The sequence below is a fragment of the Tamandua tetradactyla genome, chromosome 20, assembly GCF_023851605.1.
Source record: "Tamandua tetradactyla isolate mTamTet1 chromosome 20, mTamTet1.pri, whole genome shotgun sequence".
NCBI lineage: Eukaryota > Metazoa > Chordata > Mammalia > Pilosa > Myrmecophagidae > Tamandua > Tamandua tetradactyla.
The window spans coordinates 13,725,870-13,744,695 of NC_135346.1; the positions used below are offsets into that span (position 1 = coordinate 13,725,870).

Genomic DNA, 18,826 nt, shown 5'->3' on the forward strand with positions numbered 1-18,826 from the left:
TTTTTTTAGATCTAAACAAAAGACCTAATAGTCACTTTTTCATTTTCCCATAAATTGCTTTCATATTGTATGGTGCCATTATATCACAGTGTTCCTTGCACATCAAGACATTTTTCTTTGTGATAAATCATTACGTTGCATTACAACCTAAAGCTTTTTTTTTTTTTTTTTTTTTACATGGGCGGGAACTGGGAATCGAACCCAGGTCTCTGGCATGGCAGGCTGGAACTCTTCCACTGTGCCACCATTGCCTGCCCTAGAGCTTTTTCCTACAGGTTTTACTAAGGCTCTGTATAGATTTGTGTATATATGTTTCCTTTGCAAAACACTGATTGTGAGACTGAAAAGCTGCTTAATCTGGCAGTTCTTCATCTGATTATTATGTAATAAGGCTAAAGGGAAATAATGCCACCCACTATTAACTATTTTAATCAATTTGCCAAGGCATTTAAAAATTGCAGTTTTATTAATTTCATTTTTTGCATGTAGAATTGAGGATGAGAAGGATACTTTCCTCCCTTCTTCCCTCACATCTGTCCAGATTCCACTGTTTATTGTAATTTTTATAAAACTGATATGTCTCCTGTCCAGGTTTTAAGCCCTGTCAGGGTGAGAGTATCAGCTTCTGAAGATAATTTCTCCAGCTCCCACACAGTGTCTAAAACATTTTAGAAGTTTGTCCGTTTTGTTGAGTGAAAGTTTTAGAACTGGGAATTTTGCAGTTCACTAAATGTGTGTGGAATTATTTATAGTAAATTAGTGATCACTTCTAACCTCTTCTGGTTGATTTTTTTGTGAATTTTTGCAAGATAATGTCAGCCAAAAACAATAGAATATGTGGGTGGGTTTTTTTTCTTTCTTTTTTCAACCATTTAAATACTAATACCTCTATTTTGGAAGTAACAAGAGAAGTAGATCTCTTAATTTCCCATGACTATGTTTATGATTACCATGTATAAAAATGGGCACATAATCTATAAAACTGATCCTGTGGCTGAGTTGTATTTGATGTTTTCTGTGGAAGGAGTCATTCTGGATTTCCATACAACTCTCAGTATACTTGTATTAGAATTTAACGAATTGTATGTTGTACATACAATTTTGAGCTCCTGAAAGAGAAATAGTAACAGTAAGAGCTAATATTTATTGTTCGTTTACCATGTATCCAGACACTCTACTAGAATGCATTATATGCATCATCTCCTTTAACCCTCACACTAGCTGTTTGGGGTAAGAACTGTTATTTTTACTACTGAGGAAACTGAGCTGAGTGGTTAAACAACTAGCTCAAGGTTACGCAGCTAATAAATTGTGGAACCCAGATTTAAATGCAAGCAGTCTTTTTTAGCTGTTATTCTACTTATCTGGTTGTTACTCCTTAATCCCAGGATCTAGCACCTTGAATTAGTAGTGCCTGAACCAAGAATTAGAACCTTCTGATTTCTTTATGTAAGCGATGCATATCATTCCAGTAAATATTTGATGACATTTTTCAAAACTTCCACTAAGCTTATTTTTCTTTGTGTTACAATACTGCATAATCTAACCCTGACTTATGTTAATGTTTGGTCCATTTCTTTGTGTAACAGCTTCACATTTCATAAATGTCTTGTAGATCCTGAAATTGCCAGTACCTCCTCTTTGATTATTAATGTTTGCATTTCTCCTTGCATTGCTTTCTTATTTTAGTGACTGATCCACAAGTTGTAATCATGCAGTAGCATTGATATGCTGTACATATAGTTTCAGTTTATCAACTCTTCATGTGATCAGAGTATATTTTAATGTATGTGGTTAGGTGTTAAGTTTTATTTTTCCCCCAAAATAGTTAACTGGTTGTCTTTACTCATTATATTGACATACTGTAAAACTTTTGCTTATTTTGCACATTTGTACATTTTGATAATATTTGGCTTTTACTTGGCTGCACCTGGCTTTAAAGCCTCTTTGGCATATTAGCCTATGGTAAAATACTAAACAAAAGTACTAAATGGGGCCATGAAATCTTCTGGCAATACTAGGCTATGGGATGGACTGTTTTATACAAATGATCCAAAGTATGCTTTTTTTTTTTTTTTGGCAGGGGGTGGTGGTGGTGGTGCATGAGTCTAGAACTGAGCCAGGGCCTCCTGTGTGGCAGGTGACTACCCATGCACCCTAAAGTATGCTTTTAAATTAACTTTTTACAAATGTTTTTATAGATTCAAACAAAAACATCTGTAAAGAACTCTTTAAACATCTCTGCTTCTCTAGTTTCCCGTTGGATTTCTTGTCTGGACTACTTCTAGCCTCTAATCTCCTCTCTTAAATGCAAATTTGTTAGTCTCTTAGGTAGCCTCTCAAAGGTTCCGCTTTTAGGCTCCAACTCAAATTCCTTGAGGATATAATCCTGAACTCCTGCTTAATTTCAGACCCTTGACTCAACACTTAGGTTCTGCCATACTGAACTTTTTTCAGAATGTCCTTTTATGACCACAAGCTATTGCATATGTTCTTCTCTTTGCTTGGAACTCTTTTATTTGTTTTGGTGCATGGGCCAGGAATCAAGTCCAGATTTTTGACATGACAGGCGAGCATTCCACCACTGAATCACTCTGTCTGGAACACTCTTGACATTTCTTTTCCTGGGGCTAACTCCTATTTTCTCTTCAGGTTTCAGTTTAAATTTTCCTTCCTCAGGAAATCATCCTTGCTACCTTTCTGTGTTCAGTCTTCACCCAAGGGCTGCTTCCTCTGAGTTTTCCCTTTAGTATCACTTGCTGTTGTCATTGCCTGGTTATTTGTCTTCCCATCCAAACTGCAAGCTGCTTGAGGGCATGGATGGAGTGGATCTTAATCAGCTTTCTGTCTTCAGAAGATAGTGAGATGCTCTTTTCAATCAGGGAATGAATAGAATGTTCTCAATTAGCCGTTTGGAATAAAATAAATTAGCCTAAATTAGTCTTTAATTAAGTGATTTGTAAGGAAAAAAAATGATTTCAGATGAAATTATTTGATTTATTAATAGAATTATCAGTGAGTACTGCAGTGTTAAGTACGTAAAAATATTTTTCTTAGATGATATTAGACAACATTATTGAGCACTGACTAAATAAGAAGCACCATTATAAATGTTTCACATGAGTAAATCACAATTTCGTATCTCACTAGTTTCCTATTGCTGCTGTAACAAATTACCATAAACTTAGTGGCCTAAAACAATGTTGATTTATTATCCTACAGTTCTGGAGGTCAGAAATCTAAAATGGGTCTCAGTCTAAAATCAAGGTGTCCTAATGGCTATTCTTTTCTGAAGGCTCTAGGGAAAATCTGTTCTTACCTGTTTCTTAGTTTGTTTTAACTTTTTGTTTTGAAATACTTTAACGCTTACAGGATATTTATAGTACAATAATAAAGACCTCATAAAGAAAGCTTCATTTCAGCATACCTGCCCAGATACCCAGATCCACCAATTTTAACATTTAGCCTCATTTGCTGTATCATTCTGTATGCCTGTTTGTCTGTCTGTCCGTCCACCTGCCTATCAATCCATTTTCTGAACATTGGAGTGCAGGTGGTACTAATCCTTGAACACTTAATACTGTCATGTTCATTTTCTAAGAACAAGGATAGTCACTTATATAACACTGAAGTACAGTTATCAAGTTTTAGAATTTGACATAAAGCTTACAGCCTATATTTTTTTCATATGTCCCAATAATGTCCCTTTGAGCCTTCTTTCCTCCCTTGTTAGATCCTGTCTAGGATCATGTATTGCATTTAATTGCCATTGTCTCTTTCGTTGCTCTTTTATTTTTTTTATTGTGGAAACATATTTAATCACTTTAACCATTCTTAATCATACTATTCAGTAGGTTTAATTATATTCACAATATTGTAGTACCTTCACCACCTTCCATGACTCAAACTTTCCCATCTCACCAAACTTAAACCCTATACCCATTATGCATTTTCTCCATTCTCCCTGCCTCCTTTCCCTGGCAACTTGTATTTTAATTTCTGTCTCTGTGAGCTTGTCTATTCTCCAATATTTTCTTTGTAGTTACCATGTAATATTTAATATATTACTAGCATACATCTGTAAACTTACTTTAAACTTTTTATTTAAAGATCTTTATGTAAATAATATTTAGCATTATATATTAAAATTTTTGCTTTCTACTTTCTACTTCATGAAATAATTTTTCTGTATATCAAATAATTTTATTTAATCTTTTATATGTACTTTATTTATTTATTTTTTAAACAGTTCTATTCACACACCATGCAGTCCATTCCAAAGGGTACAATGAGGGGCTCTTGTTATAATCACAGAATTGTATGGTAATCGCCACAGTCAATTTGAGAACATTCTTGTTGCTTGAAAAAAAAAATTCCATACCCCTAAAACCCCCCTATTAGTGACACTTAGCATTGGTATAGTACCTTTATTACAATTGATGCAAGAATATTACAATGTTACTATTAACTATAGTCCATAATTTGCGTTAGTTGTATTTTTCCCCATATACCACCTTATTATTAATACCTTGTAATAGTGATGTATATTTGTTCTAGTTCATGGAAGAATATTCTTACATTTATACAATTAACCACAGTCAACCCACAACAGGGTTCACTATATTACACAGTCCCATATTTTATCCTCTAGCCTTCCTTCAACTGACATACACAACCCTAAACTTCCCCTTTCTACCATAATCATACCCATAATTCAGCACTGGTAATTACCTTACAGTAATGTGCTACCATCATGTCTATCCATTTCTAAACATTTACCATCAAACTTACTAAAAATTCTATACAAATTAAGTATCAGCTGCCCCTCCTCTACTCTTTTTCTATCTTCTGGTACCCTATACGCTAGATTTTAACTCTAAGAGTTTGCTCATTATAATTAGTTCTTATTAGTGAGACCCTACAATATTTGTTCTTTTGTGTCTGGTTTATATCATTCAGTATAATGTCCTCAGGGTTTATCCATGTTGTTGCATGCCTCATGACTTCATTTCTTCTTACAGCTCAATAATATTCCATTGTTATGTATATACTACTTTTTTTAATCCATTCATTGGTTGATGGGCACTTACATTTCCATCTTTTTGCCATTGTGAATAATGCCACTATGAACATCAGTGTGCAAATGTCTGTTTACGTCCCTGCTTTCAGTTCTTTTGAGTATATAGATAATAGTGGGATTGCTGGATGGTATGGCAATTATATACTTAGCTTCTTGAGGAACTGCCAAACTGACTTCCAAGTGGCTGCACTATTCTATATTCCCACCAGCTGATTGAATAAGTTTTCCCATTTCTGTACATCCTCTCCAACACCTGTAGTTTTCTGTGTGTTTGTGTGTGTGTGTGTGTGTGTGTGTTTTAACTATGTCCATTCTACTAGATGTGAAATGAGATCTCATTTGTTTTGTATTTCTCTAATAGGTAATCATGTTGAGCATCTTTTCATGTGCTTTTCAGACATTTGAATTACCTCCTTGGAAAAGTATTTTAGTATTAATAGTAAAAAACACTATTCAGGTGTTTTACCCATTTTTTAATTGTGTTGTGTTCTAGTTTGCTAACTGCCAGAATGTGATATACCAGGAACAGAATGGCTTTTAAAAAGGGGATTTTAAGAAGTTGCTAGTTTGCAGTTCTAAGGCTGAGAAAATGTCCCAGTTAAAGCAAGTCTATAGACATGTCCAATCTAAGGCATCCAAGGAAAGAAACCTTGATTCAAGAGGCTGATGAAGTCCAGGGTTTCTCTCTCAGGTGGAAAGGCACACGGTGAACACAGTCAGGGTTTCTCTCTCGGCTGGAAGGGCACATGGCAAACAGGGCATCACCTGCTAGCTTCCTCTCCAGCTTCCCTGGGAGGCATTTTCCCTCTTCATCTCCAAAAGTTGCTGGCTGGTGGACTCTGTTTCACGTGGCTGCATCGTTCTGCTCTCTCTGAATCTCTAGCTTTCTCCAAAATGTTTCCTCTTTTATAGGATTCCAGTAAACTAATCAAGACCCACCTGAATGAGTGGAGACACATCTCCACCTAATCCAGTTTAACATCTAAAAACCACCTCCCTCCTACCATAAGTTCTTTTTTTTTTTTTTGCATGGGTAGGCACTGGAAATCGAACCCTGGTTTCTGGCATGACAGGCTAGAACTCTGCCTGCTGAGCCACTGTGGCCTGCCCGTACCGTAAGTTCTTAAAGATGCATCCCTACAATTTCTTCTAGGAGTTTTGTTGTCTTAGCTCATATATTTAGGTCTTTGATCCATTTTGAGTTAATTTTTTAAATAAGGTGTGAGATAGGGGACCTCTTTCATTTTTTAGATGTGACTGTCCAGCTTTCCCAGCACCATTTGTTGAAGAGTGTTCCACCTTAGTTGAGTGGTTTGACAGCGTTATCAAAAATCGATTGGCCATAGATGTGTGGGTCTATTTCTGTCCTCTCAAGTTTATTTCATTGATTAATATATCTGTCTTTATGCCTGTACCATGCTGTTTTGACCACTGTAGCTTTGTAATATGTTTTAAAATGAGTCCTCCCACTTAATTTTTCTTTCTCAAGATATTTTTGGCTATTCAGGGGCCTTTGCCCTTCCAAATAAATTTGATGATTGGTTTTTCCATTTCTACAAAGTTGTCTATTAAGAGTTTTGATTGGGATTGTGTTGAATCTATAAATCAGTTTGGGTCGAATTTACATCTTAACTGTGTTTAGTCTTCTAATCCGGGAGCACAGACTGTCCTTCCATTTATAATTTAGGTCTTCTTTGACCTAAATTTCATAGTGTTTTGTAGTTTTCTATGTATAGGCCCTTTATATGCTTGGCTAAATATGTTCCTAGATATTTCATTATTTTACTTCCTTTTATAATTAGGAATTTTTTTGTATTTCCTCCTCAGATTGTTCTTTACTAGTGTATAGAAATGCTGCTGGTTTTTGCATGTTGATCTTGTATTATGCCATTTGTTGAATTCATTTACTAGCTCTAGTAGCTTTGTTGCATCATATACACTTTAAAAATTTTTTCTTTTGTGAAATACACACACAGAATGTATAAGATTTATAGGTACAGCCTAAATGGAAATAATAAAACAAAATCCTATGTATTCACCACCTAGTTTAACAGTGCACTACCAGTGCCTCTAAAGCCCCTGTGCCCATCCCTATCACATCCCTTTCCTCAGTACTGTATGAATTGTGTGATATTTTAGATTTTGTGTTCAGGCAATGCTTCTTTGAGTAGATTATAGTTGAGAGAGACTTAAATAAAGAGATGGAGTGAGCCATGAGATTATCTGGGAGAAAAGTGTTCTTGGCAGAGAGTAAAAAGTAAAAAACCCTGAAGCGGGAGCATGCTTAGTGTTTTAGAAGAATGTTGAGAAGGTGATTATAACTGGAGCTGAATAGGAGATGAAGAAGAATAGAAAATTATTTTACTAGTAAAAACCATTAAATGGAGCAGTTGATGTTGGTTGACAGACCTTACCATAGGCATTTACTAAATTCAAAGGATGGTTCCCTTATACATACATGTTTAAAAGGGGCTTTCAGTATTTAGTGGAAATTATTATGAAACTATTTTGCATTGTATGGGAAATTGTTATAAGATAGAATTGTAAAGGTGGTTATGTTTTGTTTGGAACTACAAATCTGCTCCAAGCTGTCTTTAATATGAAGTGTATATGTACCTCTCCAGAGTTAATCATATTAGATAAAAAGGCACCTTGGAATATACAGTTGAACAAATGTTATTAGCTGTTAGTAAAATGAAAGAATCGGGTTATTGCTGGTTGAGAGAAGAACTGTGCTTGATGAATATAAACACATTTTGAAATAAAGATAGATCTAATGATGTGGTTTAAAGCCTTGGCCACCTATTTGTCTGAATTGACATACTTTATGTTAAATGTGACTTTATAGAAAAATAGAGCAGTACACTAAAATTTGCTTAAGAGCAAGCAAGGAACAAATAGAATCAGAAGAATCAGGATACATTGGGAAGACTTGACTTCCAAATCAGAGAGAACTTCTGTATTATTATCCTGATACCAGTTTATTAAAATAAAACAAAAGTTCAATATTTATGAAAAGAAAGAAAATTTGGAGTTGAGATCAGAAAGTAAGCCAAGAATGTAGAGGACCTTGTAAGCTGTGGTAAAGACTTTGGAGGTTTTAAGGTTTTAAGCAGGGGAGTGAATATGATTCATTTTTAAATGGTAATAGAATGTGTAGGGAATAATCCATAACAGGATAAGGGAGGATGCAAGACTACCAGCTGGTTGGGTGGCTTTCAGACATAGTATCTTCCCTTATTCTTTGTAATGTGCTGTGATAGTTTCCATTCTAACTGTTATCTTCTGTTTCATTAATTTAAAAATAGATTGCAATTTACTATATTAATTTCATGACCCATTAATGGGTTGCTATCCACAGTTTGAAAAATATTGAGTTAATGCACTATGAAAAAGCATTCTTATACTATAAGTATCTTTGTAGAGAACCATATATAAGATGACACTTTCTTTTTTGAGAAATAATTTTGGGGGAAAATCTACTTCATAAATGGGCATTTGTGGTATTTTGAATAACCAGAAGTCTTTTAAGTAGTTAGAAATTGCAATGAAAATAAATATTCCACCCACTGCAGGACAAACTATAAAATATCTAGCAACAAAGTTTAATAAATAAGGTATGAAAAGTGTTGAAACATTATTGGAAGCTATAAGTTTTGAATAAACAGAGAGAGATGCTCTGTTTCTGAATGGAAAGACTTTCTATCATAAAATGTCAATCCCAAATTAATATATGAATCGACTGTAATTCCAATCAGCATTTTAGTTTTTGTGTGAGACTGTATAACATGATCTTATATTTTTGTGTCTGAAAATTTTCTAGTAAAATGTTTTGTAAGACATATTATACTTATCTCTCTAACTTTCTTTTTTCTCTTAATATTCTTTCTGTAATTGATCCCTGTTGATAGATGTACACCTAGTTTATTCATTTTATTGATGATTAGTCCATTGTATAACTAATCCATAATATATCTAATCCACTTTCTGCCTATTAATGAATAATACTGTTATGAACATTTGTGTACAAGTTTTTGTGCAGCAATATGTTTTCAGTCCTTGGGGTAGAATTACTGGGTTATATGCCAACTTTGCTCAACTTTTTGAGGAACTGTAAACTGTTTTCCAAAGTGGCTGTACCATTATACCATCCCACTAGCAATGTATGAGGGTTCCGGTTTCTCCACATCCTTGCCAACACTTGTTAATTGTCTACCTTTTTTATTTTAGACATCCCGGTTGCTGTGAAGTGCTATCTCATTGTTTGGGTTTACATTTCTCTAATGACTAATGGATGTTGAGCATTTTTTCATGTACTCTTTGTATATCTTCTTTGGAAATATATTTGAATGCCTAGTTTAAATCCTTTGCCCATGTTTAAATTGGGTTGCCTTTTTATTGTTAAGTTGTAAGAATATCATGCGTTTCACTGTATCTTTTATAGTATTGCTATATTTGTTTGTAAGACTAATTTTTCCCCCTCTTTTTGGAAGGTCCTGTCCAAAACGCATTGATGTCTTCACAAGTGTCAGTGAGCCAAGGATATAATTCTCAGCTTCCAGGACCTTACCCTCATCTAATGCCAGCAAAAACTTCTTTGAATCCAGTCTCTGCACAGAATAACTATGGTGGTTCTCAGACTGTTTGTACATTAAGTAATTATCAGGGACCTGGGCAGACTCTTAATAGACCTCCCATGGTTTCTAATCCAGTGACAACTTCACTCCATAGTGGACCTGTTCCTCGAATGCCACCGCCTACTTCTCAGATCCCAGCTGCCACATCAATGCCTTCTGGTAGCTTTCTTGCTGGAGTCAACCTACCACCACCTTTGAATTGGCAATATAGCTCTCCATCCACAGGATCACAGACAAACCATTGTCCTCATCCATCATCCCAACCAAGTATATCTGGGAATACAAATGTGACAACAAATCATCAGCATGTTTTTTCTGGAGATCCTTCACTTCAAAATAGCTGCTTAAAATCAGGTAGTGTTTTTGTAGGAGTGCTTAAAATGTAAAAATGTGACACTTTTACTTGTTTAGGTGTTTGAATTACTATTTCAAGCCTTAAAACCATGTGGAAGACTACTGATTTTTTAAAAATCGTTCTGAGTCTTTAAATAAATTATTCTTTAACCTTTGATTTAACTCAAATAACTTAAATTAATTGAGTGTTCCTGCTTTGCTTCCTTCCTTTGAAGGTGTCTTCTGTTTTTCACCCTTGTTATTTCAGGGATTAAGGTATGCACGCAGAGCCACTCCCTTAAAGGTAGTCATTGCTTTTGTTAACTGAGTTCCTTCTTGTATTTTAGGGGAGCTGAATCTCTGGTCTCTATTTGGTTTTGATCTGAGGGTCGGTATGTCTTTTGGACTAGAAGTAGACAGTTTTTGGCAATCATGTAGGATCCTGTAGGGGAAGGTCAGAGTAGACTGCTTTCAGAGTGAGAAGTGTTACTGAGCACAACTAGAGTCAGAAAGCAGTGGGCAGAGGTATACACCTGTATTTTCTTTAGAGTTTTATAGTTGTAGCTCTTATATTTAGGCCCTTGATCCTTTTTGAGTTAATTTTTCTGTTGTGTTAGAGGTCTAACTTCGTTCTTTGGCAGGATATTCAGTTGCCCTAGCTCCATTTATTAAGAATTGTTCTTTTTCCCACTGAGTAGTCTTGGCACTCTTGTCAAAAAACAATTGATTATAAATGTGTAAGGGTTTATTTATAGATTTTGAATTCTTTTCCATTTTCTATGTCTATCTTTATGCCAGTACCAAACAGTCTTGATTACTGTAGCTTTCTAGTAAGTTTTAAATTGTGGAAGTGTGACTCCTCCAATATTTCTAATCCAGTGACAACTTCACTATGGAGTTCTAATCCGGTGACAACAACTATGGAGAAAAAAAAATTTTTTTTGTTCAGAATCGCTTACATTTCCGTAACAGTTCTAGGACCAATTGGTTAGTTTTTGCAAAACAAAACAAAAAAGCTTGGATTTTGATAGGAATTGCATTGAATCTGTAGATCAGTTTGGGAAGAAAGCCTTTTAGGCTTAGACTGACTTTAATCATTTCATTCTGGGTTAAGAATAGGTTCATTTAACTTTTTCCTTTTTTGCTGTTAAAATGAGTGTCTTATACACTAATTGACATTAGTAATACTTTGAAAAACATTTAAAATTTTTTATTGAACTCTACATGTTGATTCTACTCCATTGATATCCTCAAGGAAACCAGTAAAAGCCTCCACGGGAAATAGTAATATCAAATTACCTCTTTGTAGTCATATGTATTTCTTTGTCTATACTCTACGTATAGTCTATCAGGCTTGTAGCTTTGTTAGCTGCTTGAAACTATTTCTTTTTCTAAGCCCTCTGTTTTATTTTGTTAAATCTTCCACAAATGCGATATACCAGAAATGGGTTAGCTTTTATAAAGGAAATTTATTAAGTTATAAGCTTACAGTTCTAAGGCCATAAAAAATGTCTAAAAGATACCTTGACTCAAGAAAGACCAATGGGTCTGAAACACCCCTGTCACCTGGGAAGGCAGGTGGCTGGCATCTACTGGTCATTTGGCTTTTAGTTTCGAACAGCTTCCCTGGGGATGTTTTCTTTTTGCATCTCCAAATGTTTCTGTCTGTGTTAGCTCTGAAGCTTTTTCCAAAATGGTTCCCTCTTAAAGGACCCTAGTAAGGGACCCACCTTGAATGGGTAGAGACATATCTCTGTTGTACCATCTAATCAAAAGGTCCCACCTACAATTGGAAGGTTCAGATCTCCATGGAATCAACTTAATAAAAAAGATCCCACCCAACAATAATTGGGATAAAAGAACATGGTTTTTCTAGAGTACACAACAGTTTCAAAAAAGCACACCCCCTGACCAGCAGTTGGCCCTGGTGAATGTTTCTTCTCTTTTTGCCTTTTGGCCTTTTAATGATTAAGGCTGTTTCTAGAAACTAAGTTTCTTTGTAGAAATCTTCTGATCCTCAATTGCTAAAATCAGGAATCCTTCAGGTTACTTTTATTCTAATTCACTTGATAACATGAGTGAGCATCAGTCACCTGAAATAAATGAAAATTCACTTCATTAGTAATAATTATAGATAACATTTATTGAACACACATATTTTAGGACTCTACCACATTTTTATATGTTATCTTATTTAATTATCATAGCAATCTCTTTTACAGATAAAAAATGTGAGGCTTGAATAATTTGCCCGAAGCCACAAAAAAATTGTTTGGGAAAAGGCACTGTTTAACACTATTTGAGTTGGCATAGCTTCTCTTAAAAAGGCATGTAATCAATAATTTGAAATGTCATTAGCTGTGACAGAAGTCCTCAAGTAGAGTGCCTTGGGTCCAAAACAGACGTGGGGAGACATAAGCAACTGCCAAAACCTATGAATGTTCCTACCTAAAAGAAGGGGAGAAAAAAAGATATGTAAATTAATAAAATGAACCTAACATTTATGGCTATTCTACTTTTTTCTTATGAGACCCCTTTTAAAAAAATCTTCATTTTTAAATTTTTTATTTTGAAATACTTTCAAATTTACATGTCAGTTAGAAAAACAACAAACCCCATATAGAGAATTCCACCATACCCTTAGCCCCCAAATGCTCAAATCCACCCAATTTTGGTACATTTGCTGTATCATTCCATCTGTCTGTCTATCTATCAGTCTATCTGTATATCTACTTATCAATCCATTTTCTGAACTCATAATGTTCTTTGATCATTTAATACCACCATATATACTTCCTAAGAACAAGGATATTCACTTGATAACTATACTTAAGAAATTTAACATTAATATAAAATCTATAGTCTATATTACAATGTTTTCATGTCCCTTGGAGTATTTTCTCTTCCCTTGTTAGATCCTTCCCAGGATCATATATTGTATGTAGTTGTAATTGTCTTTTTAGTTGCTCTTTCTTTTTTTACTTGTGGAACCCTATATACTCAACTACTTTCAAGCATACCATTTAGTGGAATTAAATACATTCACAGTATTGTTGTACCTTCATCATCTTCCGTGACTAAAATTTTCCTATCTCCACAAACATAAACCTTATACCCTTTATGTATTAACTCCCCATTCCCCCTGCCCCCCACCCTGGCAACCTATAAATTTAACATTCTAAATCTATAATAGTCTCTTTTACTTTGATACCAACTTAAATTCAATAGCATACACAAACTGTGTTCCTGTACCCTTCTGTCCCCCCACCTTTATGTACCTCTTGACACAAGTTACATGTTTATACATTATGAGTCCAACTTGACTGATTTGTCATTGCATTTTCAGCATTTGCCTTTTAGATCTTGTAGGAAGCAAAAAGTGGAGTTTGCAAACCAAAAATACGTTAGTGCTGGCATTTTATATACCCATGTCTTTACCTCCCCTGGAGTTCTGTATTTCCTCATGTGGCTTTGGTCTATTGTACTTTCCTATCAGTCTCACTTTGGTGTCTCCTATAGGGCCAATCTGATGAACTCCTTTAGCTTTTGTTTATCTAGCCATGTCTTAATCTATCCTTCATTTTTTTACCACATATAGAATCCTTGGTTGGCATTTTTCACTTTTAGCTTTTTAAATCAGGATAGGGAGGAGCCAGTCAGAGAGGCATGATTTCCTACCACTTTTTTTTTTTTTTTTAATATTTTTATTGTAAAAACTTAACATACAAATGTACAAACGTTCTTGACATATAAACATTCCATGCATGCTGTACAATCAGTGGCTCATAATATATCACATAGTTGTGTATTCATCACCATGATCATTTTTTTGAACATTTGCATCATTGATTTCCTACCACTTTTAAATAACCTTTCTCTTGATTTGGTATTCTCCCTGTTACTCCAATCTTTTAACCATCTTTTTCTCTTTTTTTTGGTGTTTTGAGAAAGATGCTTCTGCCAGTTCTTGCTGTTGTTAAAGCTTCTGCAAAGGGCAGACAACCCTGAAGCTTCTCACTCTGCCATCTTGATGGGGCAGGACTTTACTTTGTTTTTTTAAACCCACCATTAATAGGAGGTGCCTGAGTGAGATCTAGTTGGTTTGTACAGGTTAGTGTGATGCCCTGATATAACCCTGAGTAATTTGGGCAGAGGATAAAAATGTATTTGCGAAAGTCCCCTTGAGGGCCTGGGGAGAAAGAAGGAAATATTCAACTTCCCTATCTAGGGAATTTCTGATATACTCATAAGCAGTGAGGGCAACCAGTTCAATAGGCTGAGCCCTCAAACTTGGGGCTCACCCCTATGAAGCTTATTACTGCAAAGAAGAGGCTAATTCTACTGATAATTATGCCTAAGAGTCACCCCCAGAGAGCCTCTTTTGTTGCTTAGATGTGGCTTCTCTCACTAAGCCAAGTTGGCAGGTGAACTCACTGCCCTTCTCTCCCCACCCCATGTAGGACATGACTTCCAGGGGTATAAATCTCCCTAACAACGTGGAAACTGAGTCCTGGGGATGAGCTGGGACCCGGCATCATCAGAATGAGAAAGATTTCTTTGCCCAAAAGGGGAAGAGAGAAATGAGATAAGGTAAACTCTCAGAGTTGGGAGATTATCTTGGAGGTTATTCTTATCCCTTTTTAGTTCATGGTGTATTGGAGTGGCTAGAGGGAAGTACCTGAAAAGGCTGAGTTGTATTCCACTAACCTTGATTCTTTTTTTTTTTTTTTTTTTTTTTTATTGTAAACCTTAACATAAAAACATTCTTGACATACAAGCATTCTAAACATTGGGTACAATCAATGCAGAAATAACCTTTCTCTTGATTCTTGAAGAAGACTGTATAACCATATAGCTTTTACAGTGTGACTGTGTGATTGTGAAAACCTTGTATCTGATGCTTCTTTTATCCAGGGTACGGACAGATGAGTAAAATAATAATAATAATAAGGATTAAAATAAATAAATAAGGGAGATGAAGGTTGAAAATTGGGTAGATTGAAATACTGTGGGTCAGTGAGGGGAAGGTTAAGATGTATGGGATGTATGAGTTCTTTTTTATTTTCTTTTTATTTTTCTGGAGTGATGCAAATGTTCTAAAAATTATCATGGTGAAGAATACACACACACACACACACACACACACATACACACACACACAAAATAGTAGGTGCCTGATAGTCTATCTTAAATTGTCAGTATCCTGACCTTCTACTAAGTTTTTGTTTGTGTATTAAATTCTCTGAGTTTTTTTTTCAAATAGACTACTATTTAGCACCAGCTTTAGGAAGAAGGGAGATTCAGAAACTCAAGCTATTAGTGTTATAAATAAGGATTATTCAACTTGGAATAAAATAATCTATTTATAAATCTAAACAGTATTCTGGATTCAAAAATATTCTTCATAAAGCTGTGAGAAATCTATAAACTCCTTTGTATTCTGTTAAACATTAGATCGTTTTATCTTTGTGGTCAGATACATCATATGTGCTTGTTATGCTGAGTTGGTAATGTACTTTGCCCCTTTGTTCCTTTGATTTGTCTGTATTACCACTGATATGTGTGGGTACTTCTTCGATAAGGGAGTTTCATGAAAATCTTTATTTTTCACTTCTGTCAAGAAGGCATCGATTAGTTTTGTTGGGACCTATAAGGACTGCGATGTAGTTTTTCAGTTTAGCTCTGAAGAATTTAACGGCAAAGAAGAAGCATATTGAAAAGGTCATATCTGGTACCTTTATTCCTTTAGTTTTACAAAATATAGAGTTTACTATATAGTACGTTATAAATAAAATGCTTTGCCTCTTTCACTTATGAACTCAGAGGTTAAAATGTCTTGGAATGAAAAATTTTCACACACACTTGATGAGTGGTGTTTTATTTACTTGTTGATTTTGTTCCTCCTCTTTTCTTCCTTCTTTTTGGTGAATGATTAACCTGAAAGAGGCAAGTGGTTGTGGGTTTTAAAAATTTTGATATTGCATAGAAGAATTTCCATAAGTGTAACTGATCATATTTTTATCCTGGTCAGAACTTTTTGTCCTCATAGAAAAATGGTGAAATTTGGGCAGTGAGATAGAGAGGTGCAAGGGTGAATACCATGTTATTCTGAGTTTAGTTTGATTGATAACATTTAAACCTCTTGGATATCACTATATTATAATGTATGTACATAAACTTCGGGTTTTTCTTGATTTTTAAGCCTGGAGAATGTTGTTTATTTATTTTTTGGAATGAGCAGGCTCCAGGAATTGAGCTGGGTCTACGGCATGGCAGCAAGAATTCTGCCACTGAGCCCCCATTGCCCGCCATGTTCTTTTTTTTAATATATCTTTTTATTGAGTGATCTTCACACACATACAGTCCATCCACTATATACAATCAGTGGCTTACAATATCATCACATAGTTGTGTATTCACCATGATCATTTTTAGAACACTTGCATCACTTCAGAAAAAGAAATGGAAAGAAAAAGAAAAACTCATGCATTCCATTACCCCTCCCTCTCATTGACCAATAGTATTTCAATCTGCCCAATTTTTTTTTTTACCCCTTATCCCCCTATTGTTTGTCTATTTATTTTTTCGTATTTTTTAACTTACCTGTCCATATCCTCAATAAGAGAAGCATCTGACACAAGGTATTCACAAACACAGATAACATTGCAAAAGCTATATAGTTATACAATCTTCTTCAGAATCCAGGCTGCTGGTACACACCTCAGCAGTTTCAGGTACTTCCCTCTAGCCACTCCAATGCCCCAAAAAACTAAAATTGGATATCTATATAATGCGTAAGAATAAACTCCAGAATAACCTCTTGACTCTGTTTGAAACCTCTCAGCCATTGAAACTTTATCTCATTTTTCTCTTCCCCCTTTTGGTCAAGAAGGCTTTCCTAGAGAATGTTCTTGATACAGCATTCAAGCCATTATGGAAGGTAAACTAGCTTTAATTATTGTTAGGTAAACAATGAGCAGCTTACAAATTTTAGTCCCATTTTTAATAGGTTTTTAATCCAAAGAAGACAAAACTTGGAGAATTAAAAATATCCCAATATTATGTATTTTTTGAAAGCCAACTCTCAATCTAGTTGCTGTTAATTGAATGGATTATATTAATAGGCTGGTAACAAAATCCTATTCATATTAGTTTAGTAGGAATATTTTACATGGCTTATTGAACCTCTGTGACCAGTTAATGAAAAATTAATAAATGGGGTATTGCACCTACCACAGAAGTAATTTGATGCTGGATTTTATATTTATACTGCTTTAATAATTGACAGAATTGACAGCTGAGAAGCATGGGGTAGGAGAGACTTGGAAATGTGTAATGGACATATAGATTTAAAAGTCATAAGCCTGGGAAGTTATATTTCTGTTAATTTAGCCTTGATTGTAATTAAAATGTAAAATTGGAAGTTACTTAGAGTTGGTAAAAGGCATTTGTCTTAAGTTTGTAAGTGACATATGTAAACTAATGTTTCTGTAGGTTCTGTACCCTCCTTAGTGAATCCACCTGCTACTACTTTTCAACCAGGAACTCCTCTTGGACCCCCTCCAGTTAAAGGCCCACCTCCAGTGAGGGCCCTCGCTCCCCAGAAATCCTCCCATAGTGCTGTACTCCAGCCCTCATTTAATTCAGCTATCAATCAAGAAGGTAAGCCCCCTGAAAAAAAAGCAAAGTCAAATGATAAAATTTTGATTTAAGGTGGAAAGGTGAAAATAATCTGAAATCTGCGTAAGTCAAGTTGTTTGGTTAGGGATGTGCCTCAGGAATTTAAAGTTAAAAATTCTTCAGGAATTAAATTGCCTTATGCTGGGCTGTAGTCTAAAGTATTTGAGAACCACTGCTCTTAACATTTGTTAATTTTTTTTTGTTCCAGTACAGCTTTTAAAAAATTTTTGGCTCTGAAGTTAGGTCCTTTGCATTGGGGCTTGGGGGTAGTAAGAGGATAGAAGTGTTAGGAAATGTTTTAAGATGCTGACTCTTTTTGATGGGACAGTTTTTTCTTTAAACTTTTTTTTATTGTGAATATATATAGAAAGAAAAAGCAATTATTTTCAAAGTACACTTCAACAAGTAGTTATATAACAGATTTCAGAGTTTGTTATAGGTTACCATTCTACTATTTCAGATTTTTCCTTCTAGCTGCTCCAAAACACTGGAGGCTATAAGGAATATTAATATAGTAATTCAGAAATATCAGTATAGTGATTTAGTAGTCATATTCATTTGTTAAATCCTGTTTTCTTTGTTATAACTCTTCCTTCTCCTTGAGCCTTCTCCCCGTCTATAGGGATCGTTCGGCAATGCCCTTTCTGACTTTTTCATGTTGAGAAGGGCACAACACTTAAGGGTGGGGAGATGTAATCAACCAATAATCTTGGAGAGGCTTGTCCTTTTGGATTTCATGGTTTATCTGGCTTAGAAACCCTCTGGAAATTATAGGTTCCAGGAAAGTAAATTTAGTGCATGAAGCTTTTAGAGAGTTTCATTTGAGCCCTAGGTGTTCTTAAGAGTTCACAGGAGTGATGTAGGTTGGGGTTTAGCAAACCCTGGCAATTAGCACTATCTAACTGAAGCTTGCATAAGAGTAACCTCTAGTATAGTCTCTTGACTCTGTTTGATCTCTCTTGGCCACTGACGCCTTATTTTATTATACTTATTTTCCCCCTTTTGCTCTTACCGTGCCAGGACCAGACTTATCCCTGAGAGTCACACCTCATGTTGTCAGGGAGACTTTCATCCTGAATGTCATATCCCATGTAGT

General features: G+C 35.1%; 1 protein-coding gene across 4 annotated transcripts in view; it reads left to right on the forward strand.

Annotated features, from left to right (window-relative positions):
* The window catches only part of SEC24A (SEC24 homolog A, COPII component), a 114,024-nt gene that overhangs the window by 29,110 nt on the left and 66,088 nt on the right, over nucleotides 1–18,826 (forward strand). For 2 of the 4 annotated variants that reach the window (XM_077138486.1, XM_077138485.1), the window contains 2 exons: nucleotides 9,574–10,071; nucleotides 17,545–17,712. In XM_077138486.1, coding sequence (XP_076994601.1) covers nucleotides 9,594–10,071; nucleotides 17,545–17,712 — 646 coding nt within the window. In that variant the 5' untranslated portion in view covers nucleotides 9,574–9,593. Of the gene's footprint in view, nucleotides 1–6,117; nucleotides 6,196–9,573; nucleotides 10,072–17,544; nucleotides 17,713–18,826 lie in introns of all 4 variants that reach the window. The other 2 variants (XM_077138487.1, XM_077138488.1) reach the window with 2 other exon arrangements.